We start from the raw sequence: 25,047 nt of genomic DNA, 5'->3' as shown, positions 1-25,047 counted from the left end.
TTGTTTGACTGTCAATAAGACATTTTCACATAAATTTGGATATTGCAATTGATTTTTTCAAGGGTGGAGAATTGGCTAAATCACATGGAAATCTGTCCCAGATGATCCGGATACAAGTTTTATTATGTAAATAAGAAGGTAATTTTTAAAATGAATAATAGCTGATACCAAAAAATTTTATTGGAGGTTCATAAGACAAAATCTGTATAAAATTATAACTCCTCACTATGTGATCTACCTTTCTTGTTAACTCGTGTTCCTGCATTTATGTTGGCATGCTTCTCTTCTGCTATGTGCCTCTCTTATAAATTTTTGATACCCCTTTGTCATGAATTAAAGTCGAAGGCATATTAAGACAAGCGGCTGAGGTTGAGTTGCATGTTCAAGAACACTAACAGTGTTCCTTTCTTGAAATACTTCTTGATGTTCTTCCAAATGATCTTGCATAAACCAATTTATTTGTTTCTAAAAGTTGCAATATTTTGGCTCCTTAAGTTTGTAGTCTCATGCTATACATTGCATAAGCATGTTAGAGGCACTTCTTTTTTCATTCACTAGTTCATCACTAAGAATAGCATATAACATCATTTTTTGGACACAAAACAGACCTTCCTTCACATACCACCCATGAGTAGTCCATGATATAATATCATCTTCCAGAAGTAATCTACATGCTCCAAATCAACATCGTGTTTGTTTGATCATTACTAAATTCAAAGACTGTATCTTGATATAATTGTAAGGAAGATTGAATTTTCTTCTAACGAGTTGTCACTGATTGTGTGAAGGTACTCATTTTCCTTACTAAATTCATTATTCTAACATAAATTTACTTTTGTCAAAACTGAATGCAGCTTTCCCCTATAACCTTGTCCATATGCAATGATTGTAGCGTATTATGTGTAAGTTACGTTCATATCCATATCTTTCTTCATGTTACGTTGCCCTGCTAGAAGCATACAATAGGTGCAATAGATAAACCTCCTCAAATGTTGAAGGACATAGGAAATATGTATATGGATATATAGCTAATATATGCTTTGATAAAGATGTCTACAACCTATAAAGAAGGGTTTTACAAGAGGAGATGAATGTACAAAGAGAGAGAGGTTACTAGACCAATTGGCCCAGCTTATAGATCAATTTGTGCATAAATTTTTTGCCTTTGTATACATTTTGTTTAACTGAATGAAAAATTGAAACCAACCGGCTGCTAGATGTTGTCAGCCACTGCTTAAAAACACCATAAACCATTGTTAAAAACACTACAAACTGTGTTTATACCATAAGCCGTTGCTAATGCTTCCATTGCAAGGTGTTTTTAACGATGGTCTTAAAAAGATTTTGTCATCAGGTAACATTGGACAACCGGCTAATTTCAATTCCTCTAGTTAAACACATTATCGTATATCTTTTATAATGAAATTTTAATTTGTGACAACTTTCTCTCAAATTTATATGCAGTTAGTATACATGTATACGTTACATGAGGGCACATCGACTAAAGTCATGCAGTACAGTAGTATTGATAGCCATGGATGTCAGTTTCATCCACTGTTTGATCCATGTGTGCCCACTCTTGTTATCGCCACGCCTTAAACCGTGTCCAATAAGATGAAGCTGACCAAAAGCTTTTTGGCAGTGGCCTCAACCTTATCCAATAATATTTGTGCATAAGACCTTTGGGGATGGCAGCCCTTAGCAATTTGCCAAGGCGTGGACCATTGCAAATGTTTCTAGCGATGCCCATAATTTAAGAGCTAAAGTCAATAATGACGTAGGTTGCAGCGCATTCAGGGAGAATTTCTGGTCTGAGGCTTCTCCCCTCAACCTTGCAATCTACTTGTGTTTCAAGCTTGTAGATGGTGGACAACATTATATGGTGCACAAACATCAAGCTTTTTGTTTCAAATACATAGGGAACCAAATGATCGATCTATCTTTACATCTACAATTAGTATGAAGGACACAACATTATATGGTGCTATAAACATCAAGTTTTTCTTTCTTTCTTTTTTCCCAATCCATAGGGTCCAAATGATTGATCCATCTTTATATCTACAATATAGTAATTAATATTTGTATCACTAGCCTGTCAATAACCCTCTATAGCCCAAACACAATAAGAACGTGCTAGTGATGTTAGTTTAATGTCAATTTGCTATTAGAAGCCTAAAATGGTTACCAGAAGCCTAAAATGGTTACCATCTTCCTCACGAGTCTTTGTTGTTAGAGCGCACATGACGTGCTTTCTATCCTTTGGCAATCCAGACTTCAAATGATGATCAACCTAAAAATCAGGACTTCCATAAGATTATGATTGTATCCTCATCTAGTACCCAAATGATGGTTTTCCTATTGCGAATGGAAAACGTGATAATTGACCCATAGCCAGAGACACTTTACCAATTCTTGTCTAAAAGTTCAAGTCAAGAATGATACAGCAAGATGGGGATTGGGGAAAGCTAGTCCCAAGAGAGGAGCGAGGCCTCGATGCAGATTGAGGGGCTTCAGAAAGCATAAGCAAGATGGTAGGAGCTTCTATCTTTTTCCTTTTTCAGTTGGGAAACCCCAAGTGTCCATGACAAGTAGGCATAAACGACTTGACAATAGACTTGATTATCATGTATGAGTCTCAGTCAAGCTATTTCATCTTTCGTGAATACATGATGTTCAAACCAACAAGCTCAAAGAAATTTCTCTTCTATACAAGCGAAAACTCTAGATCTCTCCTTGAAGATTATATAGATAATTTGGTTGACAGCATGCCCATTCTTCCCAACTTAATTTTCATGTTTTTCCTTTTCATGTAGACGTCAGTGCTGCTATGTATTTCCTTTCCTTAGACAAATGTAGGAAAGTCTTCTCCCAGGGTTTCAGATTCCTCTTCTTACATGACCAACAAGAGATTAGAGCAAGGTTCAAAGCCACCACCTAGGCAATAACTATACAGATCAGCCATAGATTTGAAGCTTTCATGTGTATAGCAGAGTTTTATAAAGTTAAGAGAACAGTCTTACATTTGTTAACTCATAGAATCTCCAAACATAATCAAACTTTTTAGTTCTAAAGTTGTTGGTCATGAGATAGATTTATCAAAAAAAAAAATTTTTGAAATGTCACACAGCATGATGGACAGCAAATTTGAGAGCAGAGAGTTTAAGTTCTGCAAGCATATTGAATTCTCGGTCCTCAAACTGAAAAATAAAAAGAATAATAAAAAGACACTCCTACAAAGACAAAGTTGAAAAAACATGTTTTAAAAGACAACTGTCCCTAAGTAAAACAAGTTTTGCCATGTAAGTGGCCCGACTTCAATCGCTCTACTAAAATCCCAATTTATGTGAATGCGTGAGTGAGTGAGTGAGTGAGAGAGAAAGACAGAGAGAGAGAGAGGAGAGGGGGAAGAAGATGGACAAGAGTTGGTCTACTTGGTTTTTATAACGATCAACATTCCTCAATACTATCAGGATAGCACACCCTTAAGACTCGAACTAAGGATGTGGTTACTACATGCCACCCAACCAGACCGGCGCTGCTACCCATCATTTGGTGAGTGAGATGTCATTAAAATAAGTTTCATACATGTGGCTTCTAGAGTAAGCCATCCATCATTCATATTTACATCATGAACGATGAAAGGATGGCAAAGGCGCCTTTATCACAGATTCACAAATACAGTCTTAGAGGATGACCATAGGAGCATTTCTGATGATAAGTGAAAATTAAAAGGGGCCATAACAATGTGGGTATCAGGAAATGCAATTTCATAAGATATGTAAGCACATTCATATGAGCTGAAGAGTCCAGGGAGAAGGAGGAGGAGGCATAAGCAGGTCATCACCCTTTTGTTGAGGCTGCAGGTGCACTTGCTCTGGACAGTCCTCTTCCTCCTCCTCCACCGTCTCCGCCATCTCCACCATCTCCTCCTCTGCCTCTCCATTTCTTATTGCATGCCTTCTGAAAACAAAATGATCATCAGCCCAAGGGTGGTGCATGTATAAAAAAGGACCCACACTTTCAGAAGTGCTTCAGCAGACAACACGTATACCTACACATCTTCTCTTAAGAAGCTAGTGTTGAGCACACTCATGGTAGACTATCCCTTGGAAATCTTAAGCTTTCTTGCACTTGAAAGCCATAAGCTGATAAGCTGACTACTTAAAGTTCTAATCAAATCTACGGAATTTTTGTTTACCAATAAGAAAAAGTCAGATTTCTTTGAGCATTATAAATGATGCTTCAGCTGCAAGACAAATGTGTAAACGAGATCTCTCATAAGTAAGTTGTTCTGGCATACACTGAGGCAGACGTGCCTCTAACTTATAACATGCACTTGATATTCATCATATCTCATTGAGTTAAAATGCTTAACGTATAGGCATCCGGTTTTCGTTAAGCACTCTTACGAGATTATGATGAAGGATTCGAGAAAGTGATGAAGAGGATAAAAAAACATATCATGTACACAACACAATGAAGCAAACCATTCAAAATGCATGGCCAGACAAGATTGAAGCCATACCCATTACTGAGAGATGAAGGAAGCTTGTTAAAGAGGAAGGCAACTGCTCGTCTCTGCACCTGTTCAGAACCTGCTGCCTGCAGTTTATCTAAAGTTGCTGCCTTCTCCTGAACCTGATTTCATTAGTTGGTCCAAAGTATTTGTGAGAATTGAAGTAAGAAGATGACCAGTTAATGCACACAGGGGTAATGATGCAAGATGGGCTAACCTTCCTTGCTAGATCCTCATTTTGCTGCTGGAGAGACATTGCCTGATTTCATGTTCCAATCAAAACAAAAGAAAAGTTAAGTCTCTCCAAAACAACATTTTCATGAATTGATATTCGATCTGTTAATAATAGATTGTTCATGGGGGAGAACTATAACAAAGTTTCCTTCATAACATGGATCAGCTGGTCATGGATTTGCTAATACAAGTAGGGAGGTAAGAAAGCTCCCAAGGTGGCAAGAGAACCAACCAGCTTACGTTCTTAGATCACATCAGGAAAGAGCTTGAACAACCAAGGTTCAAGCCTATATACGTTTAAAGAGGCAGATTTAAAACCTTAATCAGCTTTTCTTAAGCATATATAAATTAGTGAAATATCTTTACATTCGGAAATGTTTATATACTTAATGCAACCAGGGAAGCTGTCCTAGTGGCTAGAAGGATCCAAATGGGTTGGTTGTGGCCATGATGACACAATACTCATCCATGCAAAGCAATTAGGATCCAGTCAAAAGTTGACTTCAGAAGTCAACATCTCAATGTGCTTAAATGATTTACTTAGATGTCATCGACATAGTTAGTTGGTATCTTAACCAAAATAAAGTTTTTTAAAACTATAAAGTTTTAGCACCTTCATGCCTATCGACCCTTTAAACGTGACGAAATCTCACACATGTACTGGTTGATGAAAGCTTGACAGATATAAAATCAGCCGTTCAGAACATATTTACATGATCAAAATTGATTTGAACAACTAAAAAAACATAGAGATGGTTCTAAAGATGCTACTTTTTAAGACCAATTTGTTGTAGTGTGCGTGATATTGGTGCCATTTCATTCTTCATTCCACTAGTTCTGCTCCATGTAAAGATTATAGCCTACGCAGTAGAATAGGGGAGGTTAAGATAAAAAAGCTCACATTGTGCTTCCTTTTCTCATTCTCCCTAATCACAGTATGAATCATGAACAGCTCCTTCAGAAATTTGAGACAGAAAAGACCTTGGAGAAGAGCATTATTAAGTAGAGGAATTTATCCTTGGACACCAGCTGATCACAAAAGTATGGTCAGAATCTGATAAGAAATATCCGTGTTGTTTAAGTTGAGGAAATAAGATTGACAAGGTTAGCTTCAGTTGGCTTTATGGTTTTAAATCCTTTTAGCATTGTCCTAAAAAGGGCAATGTGGTCTACATGAAAATTTGCCTGAACTCAAGTGCCGGCCATGCGTGTGAAGGCTGATAGATAACAGAGAACATGCATTATATGTACAGTGGGAATTTAAAGGTTAACTTCTCAGGTACACATTCTCATAAATTTACTGCATCAGGGACGGATATTTGTAACTTCTACATGAATCAACATTTTAGGTTCTGAAGTCTGAGAGAAAACAGATTATTCCGTTGGACTGTGTATTGCCATGTATTTTTGGTAAAGGTTTTTCTATCTTCTGACTTAGATGGAAAATTTCATTTGTTGCAGTCTCAGCAATTCTAGGTCAGAGTTCTACCTGGTTGCTCACCTTTTTGCGAAGTTCAGTAATGGAATCCAGCAAGAGCTGTGTCTGCGAAAGGATCCAGCAATGTAAGGAAAAATCAGATCTCAAAATAGCGTCAACGGTACCGCAGAAACAACACGATTATGCAATCCCTTCAAAATGTGAATGATAAAAAGGTAACGTCAATGTTAAAGGTACATATCAAAAGATAGTTGTATTTACAAGCTAACTGTGTCATCATTCATGAAAAAATTATCCTGTTGTTGATGTTTTGTTAGACTTACGTATTGTCACACATTAAAAGGCACATTCAACTCAGAAAGCATAGAGTTCAGTCACACGAAAAATTGCATTGAGGACAACACCAATTAACTTGAAGATATAAAAATTCAAACCCTGTGGACTTGCTTTAGTCAGATATATGAAATCTGTGCACTCGAACAGCTCTGTGCGTCGACAGAGAAAAACTCTGCATATTTAACAATAATTGGAAGTGGTGAATTCATCTGCAGTGACTTTGGTAGCACAGGATATGACATTAGGGACTTCTAAGGAGAATCGCATGGCCTACTCTAAACAAAAAAAATTACTGCTACGTGGGACACCGTTGGCACACAGGCATGTATATGTACGGTATCTCATATGACTACTGAAATATGATAGCTGATATTTGTGGCATAAATTCACAACGGTATGGATGCGATTGACTTTATGGAACCTAAGAAGATTTGAAAAATCATAAATATTTAGTTTCAGAAAATCTTATTTTTTCATCATAAAACCATGACTTAAGTCGTTATCTTAAATAGTTACTAAAAAATGTTTAAAAAAAATCCACGACTCTCAATTATCGTGTTTTTGGTAGTCACTTTTTTTGTTATTAAACAACGTTGTCATCTCCTTACCTTGGAGGGTGGACCTCAAAAAAAGAAAAAAAAAAAAGCGTATCCAATTGATACGTGCCTTCGATCCTACCACCAATCCAAATATTTTCTTTTCCGCAAATACATAAGAGAAAAGAAGCAAACTATACATCATAAGAAAAGCAAATCCCCGCAGCGGATTTATGCAAGAAAAGAAAAACATTTGCCCTTTTTTTGGTCATTTGAAGGTATAAAGTACGAAAATTTCATATCATCATAGGGCAAGATACACAGATACGTAATGAGGTACATGACACAATCCTAGCACTATATATAGCTTTGGTATCGTAACACATGAGCTCCCCAGTAGTTACGCATATTCAACGTATGTATATATGTCTAAATTCCGGTGGTTGACTGGAAGACGTTCGAACATAAACTTGTATCTGCAACCACTTAAGTGTTGAGCGATGCTTCAGTGTACTAAAAAATGAAAATGCAAGCAGCTGCAACATTTTTACCAAATAGTAATTATATAATGTAGGACTGCTCAAGATAAAGTCCTGCTAAAAGCCAACTTCTCCTACCTTCCTCAGTCGAATGCGTTTTAGAGAGGAATCAAGCTGCAGTTCTAGCTGATGAAGCTCCTTTATACTCAAAGGCTCAAGTTCTTCCCCCATGTATTGCCTGCAGTAGACATGACACGACAAAAAATTGAAAGAAAAGAGTAGGAGTCCAATTAAAGACTACCCGACCCTTTTTCTACTTCGGTACAAAATTTTATTGGCTGTCTTCACCTTTGGGTTTTCTGAAGCAGCTCAAATCTGGACCTCAGTTTCTTATATTCAACAGGCCAGCCTTCCTGGTATCACATACAGAACCGAAGACAGTACATGAGAGCAAAAAGCATTAAGCAACTCCATGCAGCTGTAATATATGTATACGAAAGCAAATTAAACAGGTACCAGATTCATTCAAGAACATTTGTTGAAAGCCAAAAAAGTAAGTGTATTCCATTTGTAAGGCCCACATCATTATTTTCCAAGAGATCAATGAGGTATTTGTCCATCATGAAAAAATTTAGTTAGTGGCTTCTGTTTTTCTGCCCAAAACAATATTTTTCAGGACATCAATCGGGCCATTTCCAATCACGAAGAACATTCGTAACCCCATCCTCATCCGCGTGATGAACTCCCTTGCATGTAAAGAGTAAAATATGTAGCTTCTTTATGACTCTTGGCCATATGTTATACAAGCGAATATTATTCTCCCCAGGTTTCTGTTGAGTTCTCTTTTCCGCGGTTGGACAGTTTTAGTTTCTCCTCAAGCAAGAGTGAAGCGGGGTTTATTTAGACTTAGGCTCACCCTGTTTTTCAGGACGATAAACCTCAACTCCTCTACACTTGACCACTTATGGATGTGACCGCTCATGCCTAGAGGTGTACAATTATGGGGAGAAAGCCATGAAAACAAGACAGTACTGAACTGCCAAGAAAAATTATTACGAAAAACAGGGGCGTCTACAAACAGTTGTGCCTTGAGAACAGAATGAAGAAAAGCATTTAGACTAATTCGAATGAATACATTCATGCATTATATATATATATATATATATATAATCCTTTACCTGTGAGTCAAGGTCGGTTACCACAGGGTCCCCCTCTGTATGCGAGTATCTTTCGTAGCGTTCAAGGATCCTTGTCATGCTGAAGGGGAAAGAAGAAAAAAAAAAATCAAGGATCTTAGTGGCAGTAGAAATTTGTAATTTTTACGAGACTCATTAGGCAGGTGCCGTATCACTATTTTACAGCAAAAAAACAACCCCACTGGTAATGCATCATTTCATACATAATCAAGGTCGGACTATGGAAGCCAAGTTTATCTAGACAAGTGACAATTAGGGTGCTCACAGTTTCTTCCATTCTGCCTTTATTTATAAAAGAAAACCGAGAACTCGAGGAACCCAGAAAAAAGGGTTGAAGGTTGGAATTCCTGGAATTCTTTGGCGATTACTGATTGGTGATGAATTCACCACAGCAGAGAGTCGTATTTCTTTCTCGCAGTATTACTTGGCTCTAAGTTTCTAACCCATAGCTCGGGAATAAACTCTGGATTCAGCCAGTTATATCCCCTAAAGTGATCACAAACGCCCCGTTCTGAATTTTTTCATGTTTTCTAATTGATCTGTCCCTGCAGGGTGATATTTTTAATAGTTGTCAGAGAAAAAATATGTTTAAGAAAGAGAACTGCGTTCATCCTTATCCCCAAGCAGATAAAATTTCAGTCTGTATTAAGTCAAGAATGCAAAAAGCGAAAAAATATTGTCAGAAGTACCATTTTAGGTATCTGGTACACGACCAAGTATTCAAGCATTTAAGAGGACTGCCAATTGGGTGCTGTTCATCACTTGTTCAAGCCAACTGTTGGATGATTATCTTCCATTCCAGCAGTCGTATGTATGCAATCTCTCAAATTTCAATAATACTCAACGTTGCTGCTGTTCTTATTGAGGAGTTTCTCTTTGTATACTGCTGAATATCAGGTGACCGGCTTCTCTTAAGGAAATATATCCTTGTTGACTGCCGGTAAGCCTCATCTTTTCTGATCTCTAGAGTATTTCTTTTTCTTGTAAGAATGGAAGAAAAAGAATACCTCTCTCTTCAATCTTTCCTCAAGCTTACTCCTACAAATTAGGTCACATGGGCTTCAACTATGAAGCATCATATAGAAGAAAAAGGTTTATGGAGCTACATAGGTGGATCTAAAATAGAACCCATGTTAAGTCTTACTAAAATTATTGATGGAAAGACCAAGGAATTGCAAAAAGCGGAAAAAAGATAAGGCTGTTAAAGATTTTGATAAAAAGTGGAAGGAATGGAGGGCAAATCGCCATAAAGTAATGTCTGGGTTGCTAAATAGTGTTGATATTTCTCTTCATGCTCAATTAGCTAAATTTGACTTGGCTAATCAAACATGAGATTTTTTAAGGGAGACAATACAATACAGGAAGTGGCTCATAAATGAAAACATTCAAGTCAAAATTTGGAATTTGTAGCAAGGTGACAAATCAGTAAAAGAATATTATGCTGAATTTTCTCGATTATGGGATCAACTCTCTATTTCTAAGCCAAAGTTTAGAGATCCTCATGACATTCTGTTAAGAGAAAGACAAATCCAAGAAGACAAATTTTATGCTTTTCTTATGGAGATAAGACCTGACTTTGACATTGTTAGAACCTCTCTCTTACATAGATCGCATGTAAATGAGGCTCTAACTGAATAGATTATGGAAGAAAATAGACTCATGCGTGTCAAAGAAACAAATGGCAGCATCTTGGCAGTTTTCAAGCCAGGAAACCATGTGAAGTCATATAAACCCCATCATTTTGAAAAAAACTATGAAAAATCAAGCAAGAAATTTATACATTTTCATTGTCATGAACCAGGACACATTAAACTTATGCCTCCCAAATTAAGAAAGTTTGGTAGAAAGACTGCTTTGCTGAAAAACAGCATACAAAAGAAGAAAAGTCAATTGGAAGCATGTTGCTTGATCAACTTCCTAAAGCACTTCAATTTTATTTCAAATGAAGCTCATGACCAGTCGGAGCCGCAGCCACAGCCGCAATAATTGTTGAAGCTACTTTTAATTGGCTTTTGGATTCCAAAGCTTCTTTTTATATGACTGAACATGAACAATGTCTTTTAAACTCTAGAACTACAAATTTTCTTTCTTTGTTTTTGCTTATGGGACATCTTTAAAAATTAAAAGCATTGGAGATTTTGAAAAAGAAAATCAAAATGACAAAAGTTTTAAATTCCAAATGTGAGATGCATTCCCAAACTAAATTTAAATCTTTTGTCTATATCTCAAATTTCTGATCACGGGTGTAGGATTAACTTCTCACAAGAAAAATATTTGTACATGACCAAATATGAGGAAAGATGATTGGGGAATGAATTATAAGATGAAACGTCTACTATATGGAATTTTGGACTTAACATGCATTTCTTGCAATACTATAAAGAAAGATGACATTAGTGTTTGGCATCAAAAACTGGGGCATTAGAAAAATATAGAACATGGAAAATACAATCTATTCTTGAGGGAAAGAAAACAATAGGTTGTAGATCAGTCTTTAAGATCAAAACTAAGAGTGATTGGTCACTTGAAAGGTATAAAGATATATTAGTTGTCAAGGGATATTCACAAGAATATGGTGTAGACTATAAGGAAACTTTTGCCCCACTAGCTCGTATAACCTTCTTTAGAACTCTTATAATCATAACTGCCGCAAAAAGATGGTCTATTTTTTTTAGATGGATGTAAAAAAGACCTTCTTAAATAGAGATCTAGAAGAAGTGTAGATGATTCCTCCAGATAGTTATCAAGTTCCAAATGACAAAATTCTTCAGTTGAAAAAAGCTCTTTACGGGTTGAAGCAAGCTCCCAAGGCATAGTATGACAGGTTTAGTGAGGACTTGATTGAATGTAAGTTCAAATAATGTTATTGAGACACAACACTTCCTATCAAAAAATCAGGTAAAGGTACAATTATTCTTTTGCTTTATGTTGATGACATGATAATCTCAGGAAGTGACAACAAAAAAATAATTTAAAATAAGACAATTTTAAAAGAACAATTTGATATGACTGATTTGGATTTTCTAACCTTTTTTCTTGGTGTTGAGGTATGTTATGCTCATAAATGATACTTATTATCTCAAATCAAGTTTGTCATAAACATTGTTAACATGTTAGGGCTGACAGATAACATGATTGTTGAGATAGCTGTTATGAGAATCATTAGATGTCAAAAATAACATTAACAGAGGAGTTTTCTTGTCTTCATCATATTCGATAAATTTAATTGATTGCTTATACCGATGCAAATTGAAGTAGAGACACTAATGATAGACATTTTATAACTAGATTTTGCGTGTTTCTAAGTAATTTCTTAATTTCATGGAAATGCAAGAAGCAACAAAAGATATCTTCGTCATCTACAGAAGCAGAATATCATGCAATGGCTACTACCACAACAGAAATCATCTAGTTGTAGAGTCTTGTCAAGGACATGCAGGGGTGGAGCCAAGATTCTTTTCAGAGGCGGGCCAAACAGTTCAACTTTTGATCCGGGTAAGGCCAAACTGAATCCGAATCTAAAAAATACATTGCACAACTAAAATTTTTTAATTTTTTTAATGTATTTCTTTTTTTTTTTCAATTAGTTGAGGTGGAGCCATGGCCTAGGTGCCCCCCCCCCCTCTGTCCGCCCCCGAGGACATGAAAATCATTATTGAGAAGCCAATTAAATTTTGTTGTAACGATAAAAGTGTCCTCTACATAGCAAGCAATCATACATTCTATGAAAAAATCAAGCACATTGAATGGATTGTCACTATGTGAGAGAAGAATTTCTTAAAAACAACATTGTCCTTCCTATGTTTCCTCATAATATCAACTGGCAGACTTCTTCACCAAAGGGCATGGAGCTCATAGATTTGCTTTTCTTCTATGCAAACTTTTGGTAATGGTAATTTTATATTTCTTATTCTTATATTTCTTATTCCTCTTTTTATGTATTTTTTATCTTTTTATTTTTAACTTTTTCTTTATCAGCTGATGAGAGACTAGCAAGTGGAGTCTCCAACAGCTAGACTTCTGGCTATCTCACTCTCTCCTCTATTTATTACATGTTATTCCTTTTATTTTCTTGTGCTCCTTGGGTGATCTGATTTGTAAAACTTTGTTATTAAGTAAATTGCTGTTCTAAGCAGGTATTGAGAGCAGTGAAAGAGATTTATGGTCTGTTTACCTGGACGCCCGGCAAGGCGTTGCCGGTGGCCCAGAACCGTCGCCGGTGCCACAAAAGGGAGGCAACAGCCTCCCCCATAACAAAAAAGTCCTAGGGGCAAATTTTTTGAAAGGGGACAACGACTGACTCCCCCTTTTTGCAAAAAAGAGGAGGCTGAAGCATCTGCAGCTATTGAGGATTGCTTGGTGGAGCATTGCCGGTGACTCTACTGCCCCAAAAGAAAAAAAGGAACTAAAGCAAGGAGGACTTTTCCTCCCCTTCCTGCGACACCCACTGGGGCTTCGCCAGGTATCCCTCGTACCATGGAGGGGAGGCGACACCTTACCCCTTGGGAACCACAAGGTATCAGCAAAGGCCCGATGCCTATTTTCAGTTTTTTTTTTTTTTTTTCTAAGATCAAGAGGAGCATCCGATTTAAAACATGGGACACTCATTATTGAGTGTATCCTGGCATAAGGGCGACACTTCATATATATATATATATATATATATATATATATATATATATATATATATATATAACTGAATGATGACTTTGGTTATTGAGAATCATTCAACCATCTAACCAAAACCGTCTATCTAAAGATAGGTAATTGAAAGACAATTAAGGAAAAAAAAATGTGAATTAATACTTGATAATGAAAATGTGCATCACTTTTTTTTCTTAACCATAATGAATCAGACAACCCTCGCTAGATGGTATGGTGACTCTAAAAAGTTAGTCACTATTCAATTTTCATATATATATATATATATATATATATATATATAAAGAGAGAGATCCTCCAATCTAGATCTTGTAGCACATCGCCCAATGCATTGCATCCTGTGGTGCATTTAATTAAGCCTGTTTAATATAATGTATTGGGTGGGCATGATTAGATGGAGTGAGGATTTCATCTCTTCTATTATTTGAAGATGATATGTCGTATTGTCGGATGCTAGTAATATTAACGACATTTTCCATACAACATAGCCTAATTTAATAGAAACTAAAAATTCCAAAGGATATACCATTCCTAAATGATGTGGAGGCTACGAGTCCATCCATTGTTCCATAACTCTTTACATACTCAAAGAAAAAAAAAATACGTGTAAAAAAGACATTCAACGATGTATCACTCGCTCTCTACGTTGAACACAGTGGAAGTACAAAAGCCTCCTTGACATGGGGAATATTCATCAATCCCATTGTTGCCTATCCTAATGCTCTAAATAAACTAGTAAAGAGAGATCTGAGAGTATTTGGAATTTAGACATAAGGAAAAGCGTGGGAATGTTAGGGTTGGGAGAACAAAGTGAAGGTTATCAAGACAAATAAGTAAAGAAAATGCAGTTGAAATTAGTCCGAAACTAATTCCGGGAGAAATTCAAGGTGGTTTATGAAATTTATTATAAAATAATCTAACTATCTTCACAAGCATCGCCCCTTGGGACCAATATCCTTTGTATATAGCAGAAACCAATGTCAGCTAGAATATTTTATGATATAGTTAAGGACATCGTCATCGGGTTTGTATGGGCCAGAATTTTTTTATCAGGCACTTATCGAGAACTTAAACTGTTTTCCTCAAAAGTTCACGACAATTTGAAATAAAAGAAAGTAAAACTACTAAAATGCTAAATAAGAAATTTATAACACTTTTCTCGTTTAAATTTATTGATAAAGATTTAACATTTAAGATAGTTTTTGGAATTTTAAAATGAACATAAACACAGAAACATAAAAATACATAAATTTTTTTAGTCAAACTAAAAGTTATGGACATATCGTTATATCATTCGAGAAATATTTTTTGAAACTTGAGAGTTTTCCTTCAAAACTGACGTGTGCTGTTTTGGTTATAACGACGATATAGTTTAAAAAATGGCCATCGTTTGTGACTGCTTAAAAAGAAAAATTCATTCGGTGAGTTCCAAACTGAACTGAGAGGTGCAATTTGAGAGTGTGCCCACTATCGTTTGCGGACTGAGCACAGCATCGAGCCCACCAGAAGCGGTTCAAAACTGGCACACTGTGATCAACGGCACTGGAATGAAAAGATTGTCACAGAGAGAGAGAGAGATTTCCACAACGGAGAGGGACAGAACTGCTCAGGAAGAAAGCTAAAGCAGTAAACGGCGGAAAAGAACCTTTAAGAGCCAAACAAACTTTAAGTCGCATACGATCCGCGCGAGAATGAGAGGGTTGCTGGGCAGATCAACTCTTGAGGTTGCCAAACATGCAAAGAAATAACTCAGGCTTTCTTTGATGAACGAGAGAGGAAGATCCCTCAGTAACTCCAGAGTCATGCAGAAGATGTCATCACTAAATGGGTCTAAACTCAATCTCAACAAACAGAAGACTGTGAACAGTAAAGATTCAGAAAACCTGCGTACTTCACTAGTCCTGTAGGCTTGGACGATCTCTACGGAACGTGCTTTATTTTACAACTTTCTTAGATGCGTCTAAGCACAACAGGTTTCTGTCAAGTCCCGTGAGAGAAGGAGGAAGCAGCAGCCAACTACGAGCAAGCAGCTACTAACGCGTCTAAACTCTATCTCGACAAACAGAACACTGTGAGCAGTAAAGTTTCAGAAAGTCTGCCTACATCAACAGCATTTTTCTATCTGGTAGCTTGGATGATCTTTGCGGAACCGGAACGTGCTCTACTTTACAACTTTCTTAGATGCGTCTAAGCAGAACAGGTTTACGCCAAGTCTCATGAGAGGAGGAGAAGCAGCAGCCAATTACGAGGAATCAGCTTTTGGAAAAAGAAATAATAATAATAATGAATTCCCATTCATGCAAATATTAGGTACGTACAAGTAGGAAAAGGAATAAAAAGCAATTTAAAAGTATAGATTCACTCGATACTGTCATTTAATTTGACGCCATAATCTCTTTTAGAAAAGCTTGCTTCGAGAAAAAACATACGCCATAGAAAAAGAAAGCCACCATAAATGAACTGACATGGAAAGAAAAGAACCGTTCGGAAAGGAGAAAAGATCGGTGCATTCTCGTATTTCACTCAACAACATCATATTGGTCCCATCGACACAAATCCCATAAAATAGAAAATAAATGGGGAGGAAAGAACTCCAGGTACTTATATACAAAAGCAGCATTCGAATTGGAAACATATATCAGACGCAAGACGGCCAGAACCATCTACTGCAACAAAAGGAAACACAAAAAAAACTAACAGGCAAGCAATGTGAGACCAGTTTACCAACACAATAAAAACCGAAGACCCAAAAGTAAGCAAACCCATGACAAGGAAAAGCTAGGACGAAAGAAATATCCAACTGAAGATATAAAATAAAGCAGACACATGACAAGGAAATTTCAGGACAGAAAGCAATATTATCTATATCAACATCCACAGAGAGAGAGAGAGAGAGAGACCTGGAGTCGGAGGAATACTCGTAGAGCTTTCCTTTGGTGGAGAAGACGATGAGGGCTACCTCGGCGTCGCAGAGCACGGAGATCTCCTGCGCCTTCTTGAGCAGACCATTGCGGCGCTTCGAGAAGGTCACCTGCCGGCTGATCTTGTTCTCTATGCGCTTCAACTGCACCTTCCCTCTCCCCATGTCTTCTTTTGAATTCCGAGACACTGAAAATTTAAGGAGGGTAGCTAGGCCTGTCAGGAGCTTCTTCTGTTAGCCGCAACTCAGATATTACGAGGGGAGATGGATCATCAGGGGAAGAAAAGAAAGGGGGGAGCGAGAGAGATGAGCTTCTCGAGTCCTCCTCATGTTTTCCTTTTATGGGGAGGGAATGAGGTATCTATTTTTGGGCATTTACAGTGAGCGAGAGAAGAGAGGGTGGAAGAAAGGGAAAAAGTGGTGTGCTTTTATGTGTTGCCGTTGTCAAACTCTGATTGGGTGGAAGGGACTGAGCACAGTCGTTACTGCCTCGGCCGTATCCCCTTTTGATTCCAAACGTCGGAGCCTACGTCGCTTCCCATGTGAGCCCCACTTTTCCGGCGTGAATGCCGAGGCCCATGTACGGCACCATTTCCCTTTTGTCATCCGTTTCTTCTTTTTCTTCTTTACCAATCACTAATCGTTATTTAAGTAGCCAATTTGACTGCTTGAGAAAATATTTGTTTTAAATATGTAGACGATGACACCGTAAAATTTAATTGTAAAAATTGATTTGTTTTAAATTTTTTTTAGATAGTAGATTTAAAAAGATCCAAGGCTCCTTTGTTTTCTTACCAAAACATAGGTAGAACCCAGTATATGTTCATATTACAATTCTATTGTTTGCAGTTCATAAAAACAGCACTCATAAAAACACATGTGACCATCTATCAACCAACTATGTTATGTCTAATGAAACTTTTAAAACATTTTTTATGACATAAAAAGGAGTTTTGTCAAAACTGGTTTCTCGCAACAACTATTTTTCAAAAAAGAGCAAATACAGGTTATCCATAAATAAATAGCTTCTTTTGTTGTCCAAAATTGATGAAAAAAGATATTTAAAAAGAAAAAAACTAGTTTTCATAAAACAACTTTTTTTTAGTGCGTCAGCCAAACTACCGAATTGTCTTTTAACTTTAAGAAAGTTCACCAAAAGATTTGAGTTCGCTTCATTTTTTACAAATGTATAAATGGGTGTCAAGGCATCAAAATGAAAGACACTATATAATCAGCCCGTCATTTGTAATATTGCAAAATGGACATTAGATGATGTTCCCAAAACAAATGACTTTCGAATGGCGTCGTTTTTTCACAGGCCGGCAGTACGTGCGAATGGAGCCGTAATCTTGTTAGTATCCACATAAAACTATAGCCTGTGTAAGGCCAACGACAAGATGATCTCCATTTCCTTGGGTAATAGTGCTTCTAGATCTTGAATTCCTGATCTCAGATATGAGGGAATCTTGAATATGTAATAGCTAAAATACACAATTATACCAAACTGTGAATTTCAGCTTCTACCCTTATTGTGGATTTCAAATCAGGGTGGGTTTGACTTTGAAAACTATGAATTTCAAACTTACTGGTTGTAGCGCACTAATCTGCGTGGTCTTCAAAGGGATCTGGGTTACAAATCCCATGGTCGTTATCATGACCAAATGCATTAATTTGAATCAGATATCTGACCCAAACGATTCGAAAAAAATCAGATATGAAAAAAAACTTCATATCCAACTAAGAAATCAAATCAGATTCAGATTTAATAAATGGCATCAGATCAGCTTCGGATTCAAACATAGATTCATTTTTAGACAACTATCCAGTATCTAATGCTATTAAATTTTGAAAATTGATAAAATCTGGTTCAAAATTTGGATTTGGATATAAATATAAAAATCAGATTTGGATTGTAAAATCCGATTTCGGATTCCGATATGACTTTTCTTTATTTGAATTTGAATTTGAGTTTGAATCTGAATATGTGAATATCCGAAAAAGTGGATATGATTGAGGATGTATCCGATCTGAATCCGATCCATTGACTCTGAATCTGATCCGAACCTCCTAATCATAAAGCAGATATGATTAAGGATATAACCGATAATGAACTCTAATCATAAATAATGGCCAAGCATGCTTGTGTGTCCACACACACACACACACAGACATATATATATATATATATATATATATATATATATAGATATATTACTGATTTTTGCTCAAAACTTTAACTTTCTTTCTTTGTTCTAGATCCATTTTCCTTTCCCTACCTATTTTTTCCAGTTTTGCTCTAAGCAATTTCATTGAAAATGGATGAAGAACTTACTTTGCTGAGTTTTTGTCTTGATTAGCATTATAAGCAAGCAACCTTTTTCCCGTTTTTTCTTGGTGCTCCAAGAGAAAGTGACCTTTAGAGGAGCACAAAATCACCTTCTATCATGTAAGTGCTGACTATACAAAAGAATATTGATCAAATTTTGATTAAGTGCCAAACTGTGAGTTCTATTATTCTAGGAGGATATTCAAGAATTAATTTTGCTTACTGTCATGGCATAGTTACACAATTAGATTGAACACCTTAGTGTAAGATCATGTCAAATCCTTTGATTAATTTTTTCCTTTTTTTTTGTAGTTTCCTTAAAAACTTTAGGAAACCTCAGCAAAATTTACTTGGCTAAGATTATTTTTGCCCTTTTAAGCTGAATTAGTTTCACCTAATTCCAATCGCTTACACTAAGAAGCCTTGCAGTTAGAGTTCTCTTACTAATACTAATGATTTGTGAATGCTTGTATAACATGCATGGCTATTCTGTTGTAAAACTAAGATAAGATGTAGAGCTTCACAAATACAAGGACACAGTGAAAAGGAGAAAAGGGATTTCATTTCTCTTCTTTCCTTTCCTTTGATATACCAAGTTAAAAAAGGAAAGACAACAGAAAAGTCATGTATGGATCTCCTAATTATGTACATGTTGCAACCTTATATATGGAGGTATGTTTTCAACTATAGATGTGGACTTGATATGCATTGTTTATTTAGGAATTGAATCCATTGGATCAATCTAATCCATTGTATGCAATGCAAATTTATATTGAAATGCTTTGAAATGACATTATTTCTAGTACGATTTTGAGAAAGTTATATAGAAAGTGTCAAATTTGAATTTGTGGATATAGTTGCTAAAAGAGTGTAAAAGTCTCATAGCTTCATATGTGCAAAGAAAAGAAAGTAACAAAAATATAGATAGTGTGACTTGAGGTATCTTGGAAGAATATTAATTCATTATCTGCCCAATGGTTGTTCCTTTTCAGTCCCAAGTAGGAGTGATACTGAAAAATATGTGCTATGGCTTAGCACTAGGCAACATCCAACAACTACTCCTTTTGATAGTAATCTATCCTTTCCTTGTTTGTTTACATTACATTACTACATTGTATTGAATTTTTTATTTTAATTGAACTTTATACTAGCACTCCATTGTATGTTTTCACTCCAGACACTATGTTATGGGGCGATGGAATAAGAAACTTGAACTTTTCAAAGCCGTAATTTCCATGTCATGGGGGATGTTGCCAAATCTTGAATCTCTCCCAGTGATTGGTGATAAGACTCTAAGAGGACATTTTTATTTACTAAATATTGTCTTTATAGTTTCATATTTGACTCCACATGTTTTATTGATTATGCATTGGTATTGAACTTTTTTTTTGGGTTTTTCTTCTAATTGGACACCTAACAAACTTAGGAATGAGGGGACTAGGTTTTGATTGACCTCCTGAAAAGATCACATGCAAAATGGTTGGCCATTCCATTTTTGAAAGCCAAGTAAGAACTCTTCCCTCAGTTTTTGTGAATAATGATATTACTTGCTTCTTGCAATACTAGATTGTGGCATTCCAAAGTCAAATAGGTGTGTATTTTGCCACTATTGCATTACAACCTTTACAAGTCACATGGTTATGAACATCAGAAGTCAATTGATCAAGTTATGAATTTCTTGCAAAAAAAAAAAAAGAGTGTCATTTTCAATTGACCAGAGCAATATCTGATTGCACAAATTTAGATACATGGTATCAGTAATCAGTAGTTTCTCTACACAGTAAAATATCAGATGGTACATGCTACATTGGCTAGCTTTAAGTTGAAGGTGAACCACTCAACTAACTTCTAATGTGTAGGTAAACTTCTCATATCATGCTTACCAGTATGATGCCACTATACCTTTTTCTTCTATCGACTAATTTGGGATTGCTCGATGGTGGTAAATTCCGTAGGCTAAAGGCCAAAGAAGGCTTATAATTCAACACCCAACACACATGATGCGATTTTCTAGTAATCAATTCCGCATCCAAATCTCAAGAGAAAAGAAAGGTGACCAAAGATTTAAAAGTAAAATGCAAAAAATGTGAAAATAAAAACCTGATAACGAAAAACTGGAAAAAAAAAACACGAAAAACAAGAACACAACTCGCTTTTTTCAATTTTGATATTTTTTTTCAAAAAAAAAAACGTGTTTTCTTTCATGTTTTTTTCATTTGACCAGTTTTTGACATTTTAAACATATTTTTTAATAATACGTGCTTTCTGTGGCTATCCATGAACAACTTCATTTTTGTGCATAAATGTCCATTTTGCCCTTGCTCAACCACCTTGGAGGTACTAGTAAAAAACCTTAATTTTTAACCCATTAAAAAATAATTTTTGTAGCAAGTTGAAAATTCTATATATATGGAGTTCTAGCCAATATGTTGCTTCAATGTTCTGGAAGACCAACCATCAAAATTCCAGCTCAAACAGAGTCCAAGAATTTCCCGAAACTTGTAAACAATATTTGAGCAGCTCAAACTAATTTTTAAGATGAAAACTTTTAATCCAATCATTAAAGTTTTACCATATCTACAGTACTGACACCATGTCCGATATACAAATTAATCACATCCGAAGAAAAAGTCGAGAGATAAAACAATCTTGCTTTCATTTGAGGGGAGCACTAAAGCAGCCAATGCACCCTTAGTGAGACCGTCGAGCCCCACGACTGGAATGAGGAATCCCGCATCCAGTGCATTTGGATCTGGATCCATGATAATCACCGAACGATCCACCGTCAGAATTTTGGGACGAATTATTCCGACTTTTGGCCATTTAATTTGCTACCTGTTCCGATTTAACTCGCTAAATCTTGACAAGGACAAGGATCCTACAAAACTTGGTGTCGTACGTCATTTTTGGATCTTTCCTACAAAAATGTACTAACGAACGGTGTCCATTTGATCCCTGTAGAAATCAATTGATTTCAATAATAAAGCGAGCATATGTCATGGTCAATCTTGAAAAGTCTATACATACATATAAAAGCGAGTAAATAGTGACTTTAACCATTTAGAGTTCACTCGTGAGGACTGTTTGATGGGCGGCAGAAAGAAAGCCAATCAATGGACGTAAAACTAATACTGCCTTAGTTCAATCGTCATTTTTTCTCAATCATCCATCATAATCGACCAAATGACCCTCATGAATGAGTGAGTTAGGGTTAGGGGGTCCCAAACAGATCTCGATGGCTTGGCTGTTTGGTCGGCTGGGGGAAGAGTGTTTGGGGTTGAAGATAAAAACTATAAATATTAAAATGGATGACTCTTACTTGATGTTCTCAGATGTTCTCATATGTCACAAGATTGTAAAATCAGGCTTCAATTATATCATGGGGGAAGGCAAGGTAGGGCCTGCATGGGCCCTAGCCCCACCTCCACAAAATTTTTACAAAAATTTACATGCAAATTTTAAAAAATTTCACTTATTTTATATAAAAATTTTGGAAAATGATATTTTGTTCCTAATCAAAATTTAAAAACTTTAACTTCACCCCCTCTCTCTGACTCCACCCCTAATGTATATATATATATATATATATGTATATAGCTGTTCAAAAACCGTTTCTGGGACATGCATTTTAACTGCTCCTGTCCGACCATCGGCAACTCATTGAATTTAAGGTTGGGGAGTTGGCTGGGAACAGTTAAAGACTTGAAACCAAGTCAAGATCCAAATAAATTGAAATCTGACGTTTACATGACTGGAGCAGAATCCGGCAGTTGATTCTCTTGAGACGAGGCGAAGCTCAGTCAGGAAATCTCTGTAAGTGAACGTGCAATTACATTGATTTATATGATCCAGTACAAGATATTACAGCTCATAACTTCTTCCTTCAATAATTGAGATTGCAAAACACTGTGCAGTAAGACAGAGGTCCTAAATCATTTATTCCACCCATTATGTGCTCCATATTAATGCAAGCAATATCCGATCAGCAATCTTTTCTCGGTCATTAAATTGCATTTTTAGCCTTTACTAAGGTGCCTTTTCCATCAATCAGCAATAATTAAAGATGTCTCTTGTTCAATACCATGCTTGAATCCCATAACCAAGCAGCAATACCGTGTTTCTGTATTGGACTGTAAGGGGAGCGGGTCTTTTATACAAGTTGAAGCATGCGGAAATCTCATTGCCTGATACCCATCCAGCTCTAGAACTTGAGAGCAAGGGAAAGGATAGGGACTTTGGCTCTTGCTTGAGTGGTGGGATGATGCTCTCGCTCACCTGGAACAAGGCCAGGTTCCTATTTTAGGAAGCATTGTATGATAACATTCCTTATAACTCCATCAATCAAGCACTACATATGATCACATTATTCTCTAAAACAAGATTATGATATTTTTTAAATTTATATTCTAAGTACATCACAATGTAATTTTATTATCAAACGCTCTTTACAGGCATACAAACTCAGGGCAACGAGACAGATCTAGTGCGTTCTGCCACTGCTAGCTCCACAACGGGCCCCAAGTCAGGTCCTCTTTGAGTTGGCTCATTTAGGGACTGTTTGGTATTAAGAACAACATATAGGTGTTTTATGAATCTGCTTTAAATATGAACTAGATTTGTAGAACACCTAAACAAGTATTCTATGAATCCTTGAGGCAGATTCGTGAAACATTCACTAGGTGTTCAAACAGCCCTTTAAAAAATACCTTATGATTTTATATTGAAATTTATCAGTACCTGCCTCATCACGGCTTTTAGGCCCTATATACGTCCTTCCAAATGCAGACGATATACAAGAGGAAATATATGTGTGGGAGGAGAACGTGTGCCAGTTCATGATCTTCGCATCCGGATCAACCAGTGCTCATCAGATCAGGTGGTTTTCTGAATTCTGCTGAGCCGTTCACACCCTGCTGTTACGTCTGCATCCGTTTGGTCAAGGATCCGTTACCCCGATCTGGCACTAAAACAATAAAGTAAACGGGTCGGGGATCTATGATCCTGTTCCGTTTGCAATCCACTTATGGAATTGGATCCGGCCGGTCATTGTACCCAGTCAGGCACTGGATTTAATCCTTGACTAGTAGACTTGGCTGCAATTTTACGAGAACCGAGTCATTTGATTCTGTCAGAACCAGCACTTCCGGCTTGGTGACGATATGAACCGAATCTCTGAGTTAAGGAACGGTTGATAGAGATTTTGGACCGGATTATCGATCTGACAAACCGGTAGTATGTTATCAAGACCAGCTCCAGAGTTCTTATACAGGACTGTAACTGGTTCTTCGATGCATGAATAGACGTCGAGCCATCCAAGGATGGCTGCATTCATATTGTGGCTGGTTCATTGATTCTTTGATTGATTCAATGACTTTTTGCCACTTGTTCATATTGTCAAGAACAGGTTCAGAGAGTTTTATGATCAGTTAATTTGTAAGGTTTAATTTCCAATTGGTTCTTCATTTTTAAGGCCATTTCAAGTTCTCTTTCACACTTGTTCCTAGCATTAATTTGCTTTTCAGTGTTTTCTAACAGGTCCGTCTGGTTTGATACTTGTAACTAGTTCTTGATGGCTTTTAGATTATTGAATTCCCCCCCTTTTTTTTTCCTTTACATCGATTCCATGTATGGAACTTTTGGTCAAGTTATTTGCATCAATTTTTATGATATGCATTCATTTTTAGAAAAAACTTAATGATTTTTGAATCGCCAAGATTATTATGAGAGCATGTTTGCGTTTGATATAATACAATCATGCGTGTGTGGTGATTATTTTTTAGCATGTTTCTTCTTCTTCTTCTTTTTTTTCTAACGTGTCCTGTATTAAATGGGTCATTAAAGTAGTAAAAAATCATAAATTAGCACGCGTTCGGAGCCACCAAAGTGGTCAAAAATTTATGAGTTGTAACCTTGGATGAATGATAAGGTAAATCAATGCTAAAATTGTATTTAAATAGAAGGAAATGATATTCTACGCAAAGATAGTTCGTCATGTACAAAGTCTAAATTAATATGACAAAATTGAAAAAGGAAATCAAAGAGGGATCAATCTCAGGGCGAATCAATACTAAAATCGTATTTAAACAGAAGGAAATGATACTCTACGCAATGATAGTTCATCATGTACAAATACTAAATAAGAGAAAATTTAAATAAATAAATAAAAGAAAACATATTGACATGAGCCATACTACATGTAAAGGAATATTACTGATTAATTTGTACCTACATGGTCTTTTAGTTTTATTAATTTCGTGCACATTTAAGAGCAGTTAAAAGTACTATAATCACTCTTTGTACTTACCATGAAAAGACCAATTAATCGAGGGCTCTACATTTACCTTTCCAAGTTTCCGTTGTCCATTATTTTCGGAGGCACGAGTTTGCAGCTAGTCTCATGAAAG

At 36.4% G+C, this 25,047-nt stretch overlaps 1 protein-coding gene across 2 annotated transcripts; it reads right to left on the bottom strand.

The window, feature by feature from the left end:
* Nucleotides 1–3,562: 3,562 nt before the first annotated feature.
* On the bottom strand, nucleotides 3,563–16,704 carry LOC116259667 (truncated transcription factor CAULIFLOWER A-like). 2 transcript variants are annotated; one of them, XM_031637536.2, is made up of 8 exons: nucleotides 16,298–16,704; nucleotides 8,718–8,796; nucleotides 7,888–7,952; nucleotides 7,678–7,777; nucleotides 6,240–6,293; nucleotides 4,734–4,775; nucleotides 4,526–4,638; nucleotides 3,563–3,960 (listed from the first exon to the last, which is right to left on the bottom strand). In XM_031637536.2, exons 1-8 carry the CDS (start codon nucleotides 16,480–16,482, stop codon nucleotides 3,789–3,791), a joined length of 810 nt encoding a protein of 269 aa, XP_031493396.1. In that variant the 5' UTR covers nucleotides 16,483–16,704; the 3' UTR covers nucleotides 3,563–3,788. The 2 variants fall into 2 exon arrangements, with proteins under 2 accessions (XP_031493396.1, XP_031493397.1); XM_031637537.2 differs by having other exon boundaries at nucleotides 6,252–6,293.
* Nucleotides 16,705–25,047: the final 8,343 nt, after the last annotated feature.

This window comes from Nymphaea colorata, chromosome 8, assembly GCF_008831285.2.
Source record: "Nymphaea colorata isolate Beijing-Zhang1983 chromosome 8, ASM883128v2, whole genome shotgun sequence".
NCBI lineage: Eukaryota > Viridiplantae > Streptophyta > Magnoliopsida > Nymphaeales > Nymphaeaceae > Nymphaea > Nymphaea colorata.
Note: the sequence above shows the minus strand (reverse complement) of the source record. Positions and strands in the feature narration are given on the sequence as shown.